General features: G+C 38.8%; 1 protein-coding gene and 1 non-coding gene across 2 annotated transcripts; one reads left to right on the forward strand and one right to left on the reverse strand.

The window, feature by feature from the left end:
• Positions 1-4,052: 4,052 nt before the first annotated feature.
• Positions 4,053-4,441, reverse strand: LOC129742345 (uncharacterized). The gene is made up of 2 exons (XM_055734237.1): positions 4,196-4,441; positions 4,053-4,115 (listed from the first exon to the last, which is right to left on the reverse strand). Exons 1-2 carry the CDS (start codon positions 4,439-4,441, stop codon positions 4,053-4,055), a joined length of 309 nt encoding a protein of 102 aa, XP_055590212.1.
• Positions 4,442-7,874: 3,433 nt separating this feature from the next.
• Trnak-cuu (transfer RNA lysine (anticodon CUU)) lies at positions 7,875-7,947 on the forward strand. The gene has a single exon. It is a non-coding gene; the product is annotated as a tRNA-Lys (tRNA).
• Positions 7,948-16,570: the final 8,623 nt, after the last annotated feature.

The following is a 16,570-nucleotide window of genomic DNA, read 5'->3' on the forward strand; positions in this document are numbered from 1 at the left end:
TTTGTAAATAAATCTGCGATTGTTTTACGAATTGAATTATTTTCTAAAAGTGATGACATTTTTCCTCGTTTCCATTTTTCTGATTTCGATGATTCGAAGTTTTCGGTTGTGGACATATGCTTGAATATAGGCGAATATAATAAGCAAGCTAGTTGTAACAACTTCTTGTGGCTTGTGAATTGCAACTACTTTGACAGCAGCGACTGAACCAGTTGATGATATTCACAAAGTCCTCGATAATAGCAAGTACCTGGGAGTGTTGTTTCTGGACTTTTTTGAAAACTGAATACCCTAAGAATCAGGAGTATTCTCTTTTCATTTGCGAATAGGATGCAATATGTAATAAATAACTATAAGTATGTTCTTTTCGATAGAGTCCACGAATGCAGCCATTTGAGACTCTTTTGTTTATCCTTTATCGATTTTTTTTTAATCATAGGTTTGTTTATTAAGGTCTTTATCGATTTAAACATTCTTACTTACTTCATTTGTAGGGAAGAATGCCACGAAGTGGTAAATTCCTGGCAAACAAAACTTTATTTGTGTGGCAAAACAAAACTTTTACAACAGACAACTTTTACTATAACTTTTGTTCATGCTCATACCAGCACTCTGATGTATACCGTCATATATATATATTATAATAATCTCAGATGTCAGATCAGGCGTTTGTGCGATATAGATTGGTATAGGTACCTACAGTCGGGTTCAATTTTTTCAATTTCAAAACGCCTGTTGCCTAGAAAGTTTCTTTTTTTAAATGAGGTGAAAAAACAGGAAACGAATTTTCTTTCCAAATTTTCATGTTATGGATCCGCCGGTGGGCTTTTATGTATATTAAAAAAAATAGATTGCATACAACATACAAAAACCTTAAACATAGAGAATAAAAAAAAATCCGTTAAACATAGAGACGTTCTTCCATAAGGATACTTACCGATTGAAAAAAAACACACATTTTTTAGAAACTATATCAGAAGTACCGATTTTTGTGATTGAAAATTGATAAGAAGTAATGGAAATTTGAGGTTAGATAGGAATTCTTTCCAGAACCGCACAAAAAATGAATATCCATCATGCTTTAAATACGCGGCCAATGGTACAGCCACAATACAAAATAAGGCTATTTCAGTGAAAATCTTCGCCACCCATGAGCTAAGGTAACTGGGTTATGATTTGAAATTTTGTATAGAAATATGATTTTGCTACCTGAAATTCACGTACATTTTCCATCCATGTACATTTGTACGTGGCCTTCATGTTGAGAGTTTTTTCAGTGTAGTTTGCATTAAAAAAACAGTTTTTACCAGCAAACATAACATGCAATCTTCTCGAACTTATACGAGACTTCGACGAAAAAAGAATGAAAGAAGTTTTAAGTTTTCTAGAAAAAGCAAAGTTCAAAATCTAGAAACAAAATTGGCAACACTTACTCGAGTTAAAACCGTGCAAGTTAAAATCAAATGAAAAGTGGTGTTATAGAGTTCCATTCTCTGGCCAAAATAAACTAAAACGAAGAAGAAGAAGAAGAAGAAACATAACATGGTCTCCGTGGTTCAACCGAAAAGCTCCTTCGGGAACGAGATAGACAACAATGAAGTTAAAATGTATATTGTGCGTGGCTCCAGAGAGTATTTCTACAGTTATACAAGTGCTACAAGCAGAACATCAGTTACTCTTGCAAAGTAAAAAGACGTCCGTTAAGATTGAACTTTAACAGTGGAATGAAAATTTATTCGTAACTATGTACTAAGGTAACTATGACTACCCGCATACGAAAAAACCATATCTCAAACAGTCCATACGATTCATCTACTCCTCCAGAAATAGTGAATGTCCCTGCAAACGTAGTTATTATGTTTGACTTTACTTCGACTACAATAAGAACGAAACATGAACGTTCATGTGAAAAAGTGATGGTATCTGGAACGGCGAATGAACGGTTTGAACGATTTACTTCAATATTTTTCTAATCGTTAAAATGATCTCAAACCGTTAACCGTAGCGTCCATGGCTAATGTCACACTCATGTAAAAAAGTGACCGAAGCGCGAGACAAAGATGCCAGATAGTTTTGCAAATAAAAAAACACATTAATGAATTTATGAAAATTGAATTGAATTAAAAATAGTGTAACCGAACTGAACAAAACAAATCATTTTCGTATGACCTTCCTGTAATCTTAAAACACATTGGACAAACCCAAAGAAAAAAAAATCTTAAAATACATTGCAAAGTCTGTTAAATGAAGGGAATATCACTTTTTCTTTTTTTGTAAGGTTTTTGTTAATCCTAACAAATACGGTAGTTTAGCTCGGGAAGAAAACGAAATATTCTCATGATTTATTTCACAAACACAATTGGAGTTTTAAACTTGAATGAATTTTCAATTTTGGTTTGTACGAGTGTTTTAATTTAAGAATCATTTGATTTTGAAAAAAATAACATGATCATGAAAAAAATTTAATGTATGAACCATTTTGAATAGAATAAATTGTAAAAAAAAATAATGGATTTTCTCGACTCAGCACATTTGGGAAAATAAAAAAAACATGGAAAATCGGCACCACTTCCAAAAGCCGCAAGCAGGACGATAAAAACAAACATGCCCAAGAAGAAGTTGCGTGTTTGAATCGCTCGGAAGTACGTAGTAAATTTGTTCGCGATCGTGGTCCGAGGCCAACTTCATCGGATTTTGTTTCCCGATTTTGGATTCAACAGCCAATTCGGTCTTTTGGCTTTCCGGACGGCGTCGCTGCTTCATCTTTCCAGCATACTGGGAGGTGGGAAATCTACGTCAGGAATCTGAAGTTGCAGAAGTTGCGGTTGTTTTTCAGGTGGATGAAGTTGTGTTTCGGTTTAGTTTTGCAGACTGCGTGAAGCTGAAGTGGTTATTAATTGTTCTTTCTTGCATTACAGTGATAGTCCCGGTCCCAAGTACAGATTCTAATCGGCTGTATTGAGCTACCTGCAGCAGAGCAGTCTACTACGGAAGGTGTAAATAGTTCAGTTATGGAGCCGGTTTTAAGTCAGCCACCGAGAGAAACCTGCAGGACGAGAAAAAAACGTCTGTTGCCGAGATGAATATTAAAATTCATCAAGTGAAAATAACGAAATTATGCATTAAAAATTATTTTTCGATTATTAAATAAAAAAAAACAAAATGTCATATTACCTTTACTAGAAACGTACTTGGGTTCTTTGATGACTGTCTGTGGTACCGTATTCAAAATCATTTCTCCAGCAGTTTTGTTACAGTTTTAAACGGTTAAGATTTTCTTTCAAACGTTTTGATAAACAGTTTATAAAAAGCAAACGATTTGTATTATGTTTTTCATTATTCTAGTTGGTGTAGGCGAAGCGTTGGAAGAACGTTATATGAAATCGTTTTAGCCATTTTCTATTTTAACAGCAGTCACAATAGTTCGATAAGCTGATAACTTTATCTGATTGTGTTTCATCAACTGTAAACAAACTATTTGTAGAAGAGTTCCTCCATATAAGTGTTTTAACAGTTTTTAACAGTTACATAACCTAACGACATATTTAAAACACCATCAATTTGAAATTCACGATTCCTGCAATGTATTTTACAATTTAAATAAGCGTTTGCTAAACGTTTTTTTACGATTTGTCAAATCGTCGTTTGACTGTTTCAAAAATCGTTTCGTTACCATCCTCAATTATGCGGGTAAACATCAGACTGCTGTGATCGCGGATTATTTCGCCAACAATCCTCCCTAATCCTCGATCCCTAGCATCTGCTTCATCTTGTCGATTCCAGCTTTAACCAAGGGCTTGGTGAATCCGTCTGCGACTTGCTCTTTCGTGTTGACGTAGTCCACCGCTACCTTACCGTCATCGATCGTTTCGTGGACAAAATGATAGCGAATGTCCACATGCTTCGTCCTCGGGTTGTAGCATCCGTTCTTGGCTATGCATATGGCAGATTGATTGTCGCACAGGATTGGTACACCAATTTCTCCGGAAATTTGCTTCAATAAATTCCGCCACCACAACGCCTCCTGGATCGTCTTCGACATCGCCATATATTCAGCTTCGCAACATGATAAAGCTACCGTTAACTGGTGTTTCACGTTCCAAGAGATAGCACCACTTTGGAACATGAACACGTATCCCGTCGTCAATCTCGCTGTGTTCTTGTCTCCTCCCCAATCTGCATCAGTGTAGCCAACTAGCTCTCCGTTGCCTTGCTTGCTGTACCGCAGCCGATTGCTCGCCGTTCTCTTCAGGTATCGTAGAATTCTTTTCACTGCGTCCCAGTGCTTTGGTCCCGGATTGCTGTTGAATTCGCTGACTGCATTCACCGCGTAGCTGATATCCGGACGTGTTGCTTGCGCAATATACTGGAGACATCCTAAAGCTTCCTTGTAGTGAACCTTCTTCATTCGTTCGTCCTCTTCCGGTTTCTGTGGTGACATCGATTTGTCCAATCGCTCGCTGACCTAAAACGGTGTACTCACAGGATGACAACTTCCCATGTGAAATCTGTCCAAAACTTCTTTGATGTAGTTATGTTGGTCAAGAGTCAATTCACCACGTTCTCGATTCCTGCTGCTCCTCAATCCCAGGCACAACTTCGCTTCGCCCAGATCATTCATCTTTCAGTTCTGCATTGTTGGTGAAAATCAGAAAGTCGTCCACATAGATAGTGACAAACAACATTCTGTCCTCATCGATGTCGAAGTACAGACATGGATCCACTTTTGATTTCTCCAGTCCGAACTCCCGTAACGCCTCGTCTAGATGCTGATTCCAGACACGACTGGATTGCTCCAATCCGTAAAGCGCTTCCCTAAGCCGGCACACTTTCGTCCTGTCTTGCTGAAAACCTTCGGGCTGCTCCATATGGATTACCTCGTCGTTGAGTCTGCCTTGCAGAAAAGCTGTGACCGCATCCATTTGATCCACGTCGAGATCAAACTTTGTCGCCAACGCCATCAGGTACCTTATGGTTGAGTACCGGACCACCGGTGAATAAACTTCGCCGTAGTCTATGCCCGGTCGCTGTGCGCACCCTTTCACGACCAAGCGCGCCTTGTACCGCTCGATCTGGCCATCGGGTCCACGCTTCGTTTTGAAGACCCACTTGTTTTTGATCGCTTTTCCGCCCTTCGGTAATTCTTCCAACGTCCACGTTTGGTTGGCCTCCAACGCGCTGGTTTCCTCTCGCATTGCCGCTACCCGCAGCCCTCGGTCTGGTCTACGCAACGCCTCTTTGTACGTAGTCGGATCGTCCATCGTCTTGACATCCGGAACTGCGGCACCTCGTGCACCGCCCGCCACACAATCCAACGTATCAGCCTTTTTCATCGAAAATCCGTTTGCCATCCGCTCCTATGCTTCAAACTTTGCAGGTTCAAGTGGCCTAATCGCCTGTGCCACACTTCGAGCTCCCCGCACACGTATACCTTCTGCACCTGTCGGTTGAGTCGATACAATCCTCGTTCCGCAGTACCAGACGCGAAAACTTCTCCAGTTTCGGTAAGCACCTTGCAATCATCCGCCGTAAACGCCATCGTAAAGCCTTTGCTCCAGATTTTGTTAACCGACAACAAGTTCGCTGCTAGCTCTGGTACTTCCAACACGTCCTGTACGTCCACCGGCCCTTCGATGCAATCCAAATTGACCACGCCTCTTGCTTCGGCTGTCATGCTGGTTTTATTTGCCGTGTCGATCTGAATCCACGTACGCTTCTGTGCTCGAAAAGTTTTCCAGTCTGATAGAAGTAAGCTGCTGCAACAAACCAATGCGACGATAAATTCCGTCATCTTGAAAAGCGTTTTTCAGCTTTCCCCAGGCCTCTCTCGCGTTCTTCGCGTCCATAACCAGGCTGTAATTCGTCTTCTCCAGGGATAGACAGATTGTGGACAGCGCCTTCATGTCAATCTACTCCTCGACTTCTCCTTCCTTCGGTTCGACCGCGCACCAGGAACCCTCCCGGATGAGCGTCATTTTCATTGCGAACGCCCACGAAACGAAATTTTCTCGGCCCTTCAGCTTCTCGATCGTCAGAGCCACACTGCTTCCGCCGGTCGCACGAACCGCTCTCGCCGCACCGCTTCCAGTGTCTCCCGATCCGCTGCTTCCGCTGCCAGAGTACATTTTCGTTTCTTGAAGAACTTCTTGATGTTACTGCTTGAGGAATTTCTATCTCGAGAAATTTCTAATTTTCGACTATTCCACTACTTTCGGTTATGTCCATTTGCCTGGGCCCATAACCTCTCGCAAAGTAAAAAGACGTCCGTTAAAATTGAACATTAACAGTGGAATGAAAATTTTTTCGTAACTATGTTCTAAGGTAACTATGACTAAACATCAGACTGCTGTGATCGCGGATTATTTCGCCAACAGTTAGGGTAAGTGTGCCTAATTTCGCTATATTTTGTCAGGGGTTTTCAGATTTGATAACGGTAAGCCAAATCTTCAATTGCAAGATACAAAATTCTTGGGTTACTAAGTTCCAAATTCTTTAAGGCACTCGGTTGAAGTTTTAAATAATCATTATAAGCTTTAATTTTCGAAAACTATTGTGGTTTTTGAAAGTGTGTCGATGGTCCTAATGTGGCACTAACTGTTCCTAATTTTTAACATATGTGTTCCTAATTATGAACATATAAAGGAAAAGTGTATCTCCGTACCCAATATTTGTTCCTAATTCTGCATTTTATTATCTTTCTCATTAGTCAAATTAGAAAATACTTAAAGCATACATTTTAAACAAAACTTTTATATTATTTTTTGAAATACGACCAGAGAAAGCATGCCTATTAATATTCTACAACAAGTTTTTGTCAGTTTTGAAGAAAGAAGCGGACGTTAAGCTTATAAAAAATCAATCTTTTCATTTTTAGAATTCGGACAGATGAAACTTGCTTATCTCAACATTTTTTTTTCATTGGGCATTTACCAAATTTGAATAAATAGATAATTTGAAGTAATGGATACAAATAAGTTTACAACGTATTTCATTCAGAATCTTTTTTCAATTATTCATTTCGATTTTTTTCTCGTTGAGAAGCTCTCTGAAACAGGCTGGTATACTTTTCTGTTATTTTTGAGTCTTTCTTCACTCCTTTGTTTTTTCCTCTTCAAACTACTTGTTTGCATCCATTGCTGTTGAGAGTTTGTAAGTGAAGGTTCTAGCGGCTAGAACAGGATTTTTTTCTGTAGTTAAGATGTTCCTTTTTTTGTGATGACTTAGGTAACTTCAAGAGCTGCGAAAAATCATGTGCTTTGCAAATTTGTTACATGTTCCATGATAAAAAAAAAGGAATTATATAATTTGCTTCGATGAAAGATTTACCTTTGAGTGCTCTTCTATCGCGTGTAGGCTCCTCAGGTTGATTTTCGATTTGAGGACGAATTGAGAAGTTTTGGACTATCATTGCCCATACATATGATAAATTTAGATTTTCCTGTTTTGTAGCAGACTCCAAGAAGCTTTCATATTGGTCTTGGATTATTGGAAGATCGATAATATCAATATGCCCTGCTTCGAGCAGTTTTCATCTCAAATATGTGTTTAAAAGTTTTAAATACACATAAGCAGACATCTGTGTAACAAGTTTGAGCACCACTGACTCTCAGTGTGTGCTGCACGGCTAACTATAACCCAAAACACAAACACTCAAACCCAAAACTTGTAGCAATTTACATTTTACTTATACGACACATTAAAAACCTAGGCTAGCTTAACATAATTTCTACTCACGGGCCCGTTTCCTACTCTAACATCAAACGCACAACAATCATATCACAGCTGCTTGGACGGCACAGGTTTATCACAGCTGATGATCACGGGAATATCTGGCAACACTGGCTGGTTGCTCGGCTCCACGGGCACGCACCACTGCCCGGCTAGCTCAGTCGGTAGAGCATGAGACTCTTAATCTCAGGGTCGTGGGTTCGTGCCCCACGTTGGGCGCCAATGAAACAAGTTGGGCACCACTGACTTTCAGTGTGTGCTGCACGGCTAACTACAACCCAAAACACAAACACTCAAAACCCAAAACTTGTAGCAATTATAATTATTGATTAATACACGACATTTTCAAAACTTAAACTAGCTTACATAATAACTACTCACGGGCCCGTTTCCTACTCTAACATCAAACGCACAACAATCATATCACAGCTGCTTGGACGGCACAGAGGTATCACAGCTTTCTTTCGTAATATCACAGTCGTATCTGGTTTACTGGCAACCCTGCCTGGCTGCATTGCTTCGACGGGCGCGCACCACTGCCCGGAGCACCTCCGCTTTCTGCTTCCGGCTGGTTGTGTTGCAGCTTGGCCAAATTAGCTGGGCCCCATAATGCGTTGAGCTCCCGAACTCGGCTCTCCAACAACGACCTATCGACAAACGACTATGTCTAAGCACTTTTATTTCTTCCTTACTACAACTTTTTTACTCACCCACTGGGGGTCGTTGTTCGTCCGTATTGCTGGCTTCCACAATCGGTCTGATGAATGCTCAGGTGAGAGCTTTGCTTGTGTCCTACAAGAACGACGTTATGATGACAACATTTTGCGAGGACAATCAAAATTTCGTTCACTCACCCTTCTGTTCGGTTAGTTTCTTTCGCCTTCTTGTTCCTTTTATTTCCCTCGAGCTCGGCACTGTCCTCCATCCGCATTTACGCTGTGCTCGTGTCCAGATGCCTAAGAGTTGATGAGACGCCTGATTGTTTCCGAATCAGCAAGGTTAATTTATTGTTCTCACCTCAAAGCCTTCAAGAATCCTAAATTCCTGTCTCCTGTGTTAACAACGGCACTGGGACGCGAAGAAATGGCAGGCTGCTGACCGCAAGAATTTTAGCAGCAATGTCGAGTCGAACTAGACAACTTATTTCTGCTGCTGGTGTCGGGTCGATTCGTTGATTGTTGTTTTCGTTGTTCCTTGTTTTTGTTTTGTTGCACGTGTACGTTTGACATTTTACACTTTCAATTCTAAACAGTTAATTTTGGCTCGAATTAATACAATTACTGCACGCTCATTACTTAATAATCACAAATACTTAATTATAACGCTACATCTGTTTTCTATACATTGGAATAATTTTTATGTTGAAATATCCTGCAAATTTCGAAAAAAAGGTTTTATTGTTAAAGTATGTATGTATGTATGTATGTATAGGAACCCGCCAGTGGCTGATAGGTCTTTCGACCCGAGGCGGTACGGGAAGTCTCGATCGCACATTCAAATATTGTCCAGGCTTAACTCATCAACAATAATTGCAATAATAAAGAATCCTGAAAAGACACCTAAGTAGTCTATTCATGATTCCAGATTTGCCGAGATACTCCGGCTGGCTTGAACCCACAATCCATTGTATATCAGTCTTCCGATCGTTTAATGTCCTGTCCTTTCCCCCCACTCAACCCCATAATAGAGTTAAGCTATTTTATTATATAACAAATTAATAATATTGTTTCATATATTACCTTCTTACCACCTGCAATTCCATTTCATATTAGTTATTTTACCTGTTTTCACAGGAACTCGAAAATTCTTCCATATACAAATTTGAAAAAAAAACAAACAAAAATCAAGCATATTATCGCATTCATTAGTCTTTTCAAATTAAACTAAACAGAAAAAAAATTCTTATCAGGTTTACCGAGGTTTCGAAATCCATAATGTTTAAATGGACGCAGCAAGCTTAGCATTACTAGATTTCAGTCTGGCAAAAGCATGGTGTAGTGTATCAACTAAGCACAATAATATTAGACGAGCGATGTCTAATAACTAAGATGTTCTTTATTCAAATGTCAACTTAGGAATGCAATATATCGAGCACTGCACGTTCTATTTATACCCCGGTCTACTATGGCTGTTCTTCTCGCGTTATTGTAGATTATGCCATATTCCCTTTTCGCACGGCCGGTCAGCATCCTGGTTGCTTTGTTGTAGCTGGTACACTACAACTACTCCCTCTCCTAGAAACGAAGTGGTTGATGATTCGGCTGCATCTGCTCACGTAGATTCCATCAGGATGATGATGATAACTGATGCTTTTTTGGGACCGATGGGACTCCGGAATTAAATGTGATTCTTCTTCCTTGACGTGGCTCTCCATTGGATCGTCATCGTTAGACCCAAGATCTGCTTCGCTACCAAAATCATCGTATGGGTACTTGTTGATTTGATGACTCCGGCGAATGATGACTCCAAGCTCTTTAGTGTGGCATTCGTAAAGACCAGAACCTCTTTTTGCCACGATGCGACCTCGGATCCAGGATTTTTTCTTCGGTAAACGGTAGTCTCGAACGTACACTGTTTCGTTTACCCTGAAACTCCTTTTCGCCTTTACTGGACCGTCGCTGAAGATGCCGGGTTTCGCCTTCTCCTCGAAAGCTCGTGCTCCCCGATGTGTCCTGTAAAACTTGGGAAAAGAATCTTTTTTCGATGGAGCATTTACCTCTTTCATGTGCTCCTTTGAATGACCAAAATCTACTGTCAACCCCCATCGCCACATTGTTTGTCGTCCCAGCAACGGTTGCCGATCACCATCGAAAACGAAGATCACCTCTTTGGATTTGTGGTGTCTAAACTCCATTTTCGCTCTGAATTTTCCAGCTGCTCGAAAGTTGTTGCCGTTATAGGAAACGAAATCTTCGCTTCCACCAGCCTCGAGCGGCATCGATTTGAAAAGCCGATGAAACAACGCTTTCGGAATAGCGTTCACCGGACTTCCAGTGTCTAGTTCGAAGTTGATTGAGTAACCACCAACACGAACCGGAACAATGACGGGAGGGGGAATATCCAACCTGTTCATCGCCAAATGATGAACTTTGGGCTTCGTCGCTCCTTCGTTCGGATCTTTTCTGTTCGGACATACTTTGGCCAGATGTCCTTTCAGCTCACACAACTTGCACACGTACGCCTTGTACTGGCAAGTCCGGAAATTGTGATTGCCTTTACCGCAGGCAAAACAACGGGAATCTGGATCGGGTCTTTCCAGATTGTCTTCCTTCCTTCCACGGTCGGAACGAACCTTGAATATTTCCAAAACCTCACGTTGTCGTAATGTTGATTCCTTCTTCATAGCAGTTTTCACGAGGACTTCCATCTCCGAATTCGGATCCTCTTCGCAAACCCTCTCGTAAATCGGTCCACGTTTAAGACCAACTACAAAAATGTTTTTCAGGAACACTGGCAGATCATTGCCAAACTCGCACTCGGCGGCCAACTTCTTCAAGCGGGTTGACCACTCGATGACTGATTCGCCGTCGCCTTGACGCGCTTCTATGAACCGGGTCCTCTCGTGAAAAATTACCAACGTCGGGGTAAACCGTTGGCGCAGCAAAATGCAAAGTTCGTCGAACATCTTTGTTTCCGGTTTCGCTGGGAAACAGAGGTCCTTGATTGTCTGGTACACCTCCATCGAAACCGCCGTCAGCAGAAAGGCAGACCGTCGCTCGTCATCCTTCTCCTCGATTCCGTAGGCCACAAAGAATTGTCTCAACCGTTCTTCGTACAGTGACCAGGAATCACCAATGTGGAACTCCGGAGGCTTCACGTTCATTTTCGAAAATCCCTTCGTCGCCAAACTGTAGTGTATCAACTAAGCACAATAATAAGACGAGCGATGTCTAATAACTAAGATGTTCTTTATTCAAATGTCAACTTAGGAATGCAATTTATCGAGCACTGCACGTTCTATTTATACCCCGGTCTACTATGGCTGTTCTTCTCGCGTTATTGTAGATTATGCCATATTCCCTTTTCGCACGGCCGGTCAGCATCCTGGTTGCTTTGTTGTAGCTGGTACACTACACATGGGAAAGAAAAAAAATCTACTTAAACCGACGATCGCTTATTTTTTACTTTTGTTTCCAAATCATAATCTTTATGCATTCTTTTATCAATTTCATATACAACATGATACATTTCACAACATAATTTGCGTTTTACATAGATTCATATCAAGTCGGAATTGCAAATGGTAATAGAAAAAAGTGCAAGGAACGAGCTCACCAATTTTTAAGCAGCAAAATCCGCATCGGCTGACAAACACTCCAATCAGGTATTCTTCCCACGGTTTAAATCAAATAAAATGGAGATAAACACATTTTTCCGAAAAACCTGTGTTTTTCTTCCAATAAATATTATAAGCACTAACCTTTGTTTTACTCTTGAAGTATCCTATGTATCGCACTTTCACATTACGTTCAAGCACTCGATGTTCAAATTTATGAATGTTTTTTAATAACCCCCTTTAAAACAGTAGCTGTACATGTCCCCATAATTTATTTCACTCAACTTATACACAATTGATTGCACTCCCGTACCACCATCAATTTAAACGTAATTTATTGAAAGAATCTTAAAAAAAGGGGTACATTTTTAATTTTAATTTTGGGAAAAAAAGGATTTATTGTTAAAGTAAAAGACAAACTGTTTAATGATTCAAATTAGTTCTTTTGAATTTTCGAACAACGATTTTCTTTGAACTTTTGTACAATGCTCATGCCCATCAAAATTTTAATAAGTTTTTATCTTCGAATAGACATATGGTATTTATTAAAAGCATCTTTAAATTCAATTAAAGCCACTGATTCTCTACGCTGTGAAGCTTCATGTCTATTTCCTGAACTTCTTCAGGTTTCTTAAACAACGCTCTGTAAAAATTTTCATAAATATAATTTCGACATTTAGATAAAGCCTTGATATACACGATAGTCAAAAAAGTTATCATGTTTCATCATATAACCATTTATTTTAAAGTTAGTTGACAATAAAGTCAATATAAAATAAGTTTTAACAACTTTACGTCAATATTTATTTTATTTATTTAACGTCATCATATACATTTGAAAAAACGGTATAACTTCAATATAGTTGGGAACATTTTACTATGTTAACATTAGGAACACACTGAAAAAAGTGTTCCTAATTATCGACATAGCATTTTTTTAGTTTATACTTGATAAAAACATGATTTTAACTATCTAATTACAAAAATCGTTGTGATTAACAATCCGACAAAAATTTTCAAAAAAATCGGTTGAAAAGTTCAGCTTATATGTTCCATTCCTAAAACTGTGTTTTTTAAGAAACATGCTAAGAGTCCCGTTCAATTTGGACATATTTTGGAAAAAGATCGGTTTTTACTGAACATTTTAGGAGTTGGAAAAATAAATTGTGTTTATGATGAAAGTTAAGATGAACCGTTACATTTCCATATTTTTTGTAGTTGTAATAAGTCGAAAATAACGTCACAAACAGTCAAAATCAAACGGTATGTTAACATTAGGTATGGGAGAGTGGGGAATCATGGGCAACTTTTTTTCGTTGTTCCATAACTTCGTTATTATAAAAGATAAATTGAAAATAAAATATGGTATGGTTTTCTACATTTTCAAGGTATCATAAGGTATTTTTTTAAATTTTATAATAAGTTATTTTCCCCAAATTCTGACTGTTTAAAAAAAAGTAATATTTTTTGGATTTTGAAAAATGGTGGGGAATCGTGGGCCATCAAATCCAAATTGACCAAATAACATGCAAAGCTTATGAGTTGACCCTAAACTGTGATTTCCTAATTCATTTCGTTATTTAAAAGCAATTTCAGATGGTGAAATAAAAAAGAGAGCTGTGTATGATCGCTAGATTCCAAAACCCGTTTTGGCAAAATTGCTTATATAGGATGGACAAAATATTTTTTATAACTCTTCATTTGGCATAAGAAAACTGTGCAGATAGGTAAAACGTATTTTAAGTTCTAAATGTGTATAAAAACATAAAAATATAGGTGATTCAAGATGTGTGGCCCACGATTCCCCACAAGCTATGATTTGCAAATTGGTTGCGTTTGTGTGACTTATTGATGTTTCATCAAAAATTCCTTTTCCACGTGAAAGATCATGACAAAACTAAGATCATAAGCGTATGAGCATATTTTTGTTATGCACTTCAGGTTCCCCATCGATGAAATTGGCGGGTGTTTTTTTAATTATGTAAGTAAATTTTTCTAACTTTTTTTAGCTTGATAAATAAAAGAAGCATATTATGCGTATTTCTATCAACAACATATAGGAATATATACTCACGCAAAGCGACGACGATGACAGTTGGTTTGAGATTTTTATCTCAACACACATCTGAGATATTAAAAGTGGCCCACGTTTCCCCATGGCCCACGATATCCCACTCTCCCCTACATATGCCAAATTAGGAGCACCTACCCTACTAATATTCTATCGCTCTTGACATGGCTACAGATTTCTCTTCAAAATCACGGCTCAGAACTCAATCATCAGCACTAATATGGTGCAGAGGGCTCTACAACCATCAAACTTTCTATGTCTTTTAAATCCATTTTTATTTATTTAAGTCTTTGACTGCTGCCATACAGATCGAGGTTTCAAATTAATTTATTTGACAAAAGAGGAATTTGATTTATGTTCCTGTTGTGTCGTATTCTTTTCGTATTTCATTCTTCATTTCAATTCTTGCCACATTTGATTGCGTTTTTGGAATTATTTTCTTTAGAAATTACTCGATATTTCCTGTTCAAATAGTTAGTGTACTATACAGAATTAAAAAAAAAACAATAAAAAACAGTAGAAGAACTGAATTATCTGGAATCCCACAGGCAGTTATATAAATTTACATACTACCCACTATAAGAAACTAGAATATAAAATTCCCCGTACGGCGGCAAAGACAAACATTTGTTTTGCAGTTTCTTTTGCTTTAGTCGTTCTTTTTTTGGAAAGGTCGCGCTCAGTAACAAGCTTTTCTTCCTGTGGGAATTTTTTCTTTTCCTACTGCAAAATCGAATCGATTCCCAATGTCAGGGGTAGCAATTTCAATAATGCATAGCGTAATCTGGTGGAACAATAAATTATTCAATTTGTTCTCGCCACGCCGCCGCTGTTTGTTGGTTCCTATACGTTGTCACCGGATGGCTAGCGCTTGACTTGGAGACTGTTGGAGGTTTTGCAAGAAACGAAAGACTGCGACGACGACGACGACATTGTCAAAGAACGTAATCTGATTGTCATACAAACGTCTAGACAAAATAACATTTACGGCTTTGTCGATTCAACCGAAAACCGTTATAGGAACAAGAAAAATATCCATTGAAGGCGACAGCGACACCTTTCTACAAAGTTGTTTCCAATCGTGTTTGTGAGGAATCAAGATCAATATCCGGCACTTCGGGAAAATAGTTTTATGTACACCGAGCAATTGATTTGTGATCAAATGAACTTCTTGGTTCTACTCTACCAAAGGAAGTTTTGAGAGCAGAACTTAAATAATTGTATGTGTTGCATGATCCTAGTAGAAAAATTCGGCTAAAAATAGTAGCTATTAGTAAGGGAAGATTTTGTTTATTTTAGTGATATATGTAGTCAAATACAGCATTCATTGAGAAAATGACTGATTGTCAATACTTTTGCTGTGCTCTCTGGAGCCACCTTTGAAAAGTGTCCACAATGTGTGAAAAGATTCGATTTCTTTTCCTACTTGTTTTATTAATAACGTGTTGTAAGATCAGAGGGTATACTACAGAAAAAAAAATGGGTCAATTTAAGCAAATGTACATGTTGTGGCTCCAGAGAGTAAGACATAATTATTACAGATCCCGTTCGTTTTGGCAACATTCGATTTTAGTAACATCCGATTTTGGCCCATGAGCCGAACGATTTTTTGAATCGACATGACCTCATAGTTTTATCTATAACAGGACCAATATTATTTAGCCAAACGACATTTTTTTTAAATTATGAAGTACGCAAAAATGACCAAAATGATAAAAAAAACGTCATACAATAAAAAAAACAAATACAAACAAAAGACTAAAAATGAAAAAAAATAACTAAAAATTTATGAGAATGACAAAAATTGTGAATATGTAAAAAAAAACATTATAAACAAAATGAGATGATTTTTCAATGCATCTGTTCCGTTTCTGACAATCTGCCAGCAAGGAAGAAGCTGACATAAAAGACCGTTGAAAAATACTGGCAACACGAGTGAAAATTAACGGTCAGTTAAGAGAGAATTTGCATACGACAACATCAAAATCTCGTGATTCTCTTAGTAATAAATGTTTAAGTTGTTTTGAGTTTAATTACAAGTTTTATTCATTCCAAAGTGGAACCGTCCTCTCCTATAGAAGTAATTCAAGCATTCCGACCCGCCTCCGCCTGAATAATTTTCGCCAACTCCAACCTAATACAGTCCACCCGCAATATGTTCACCGCCCGAACATTGGTCCTGTTTCGAACCGGATTTGAACCGAAGAAAGATGCCGCTCAACAGAACGCCCCCGAAAGGTTCCGCCAGAACAGATCCCGACGAAACGAACGACTTACTTGGTTTTCCGAACGAACATAACCTCCAAAGCTACGGTTCCGAGTCCCCACGTAATCAAACTCAAACACTGTTCCCGAATCCGATGGTAGCGCTTGAATCTTCCGAGCAGCCGGCCGCTGCTGTCGACGCCGAAACGATGAAGCAGCTTTCTTCATTGTTCCGCCAACGAAATCAGGTTTATCAAAAGGTAGCCTGAATCCACAACGCAGTGAAGGGA

This window comes from Uranotaenia lowii, chromosome 2 (assembly GCF_029784155.1).
Source record: "Uranotaenia lowii strain MFRU-FL chromosome 2, ASM2978415v1, whole genome shotgun sequence".
Lineage (NCBI taxonomy): Eukaryota > Metazoa > Arthropoda > Insecta > Diptera > Culicidae > Uranotaenia > Uranotaenia lowii.

Excerpts from the sequence above, each read along its gene's own strand:
- LOC129742345 (XM_055734237.1), bottom strand. The coding sequence starts at position 4,441 with ATGTCACCACAGAAACCGGAAGAGGACGAACGAATGAAGAAGGTTCAC. Across the intron at positions 4,116-4,195 it reads AGCAAGGCAACGGAGAGCTA|TGGTGCTATCTCTTGGAACG; the intron begins GTTGGCTACACT and ends CATGTTCCAAAG.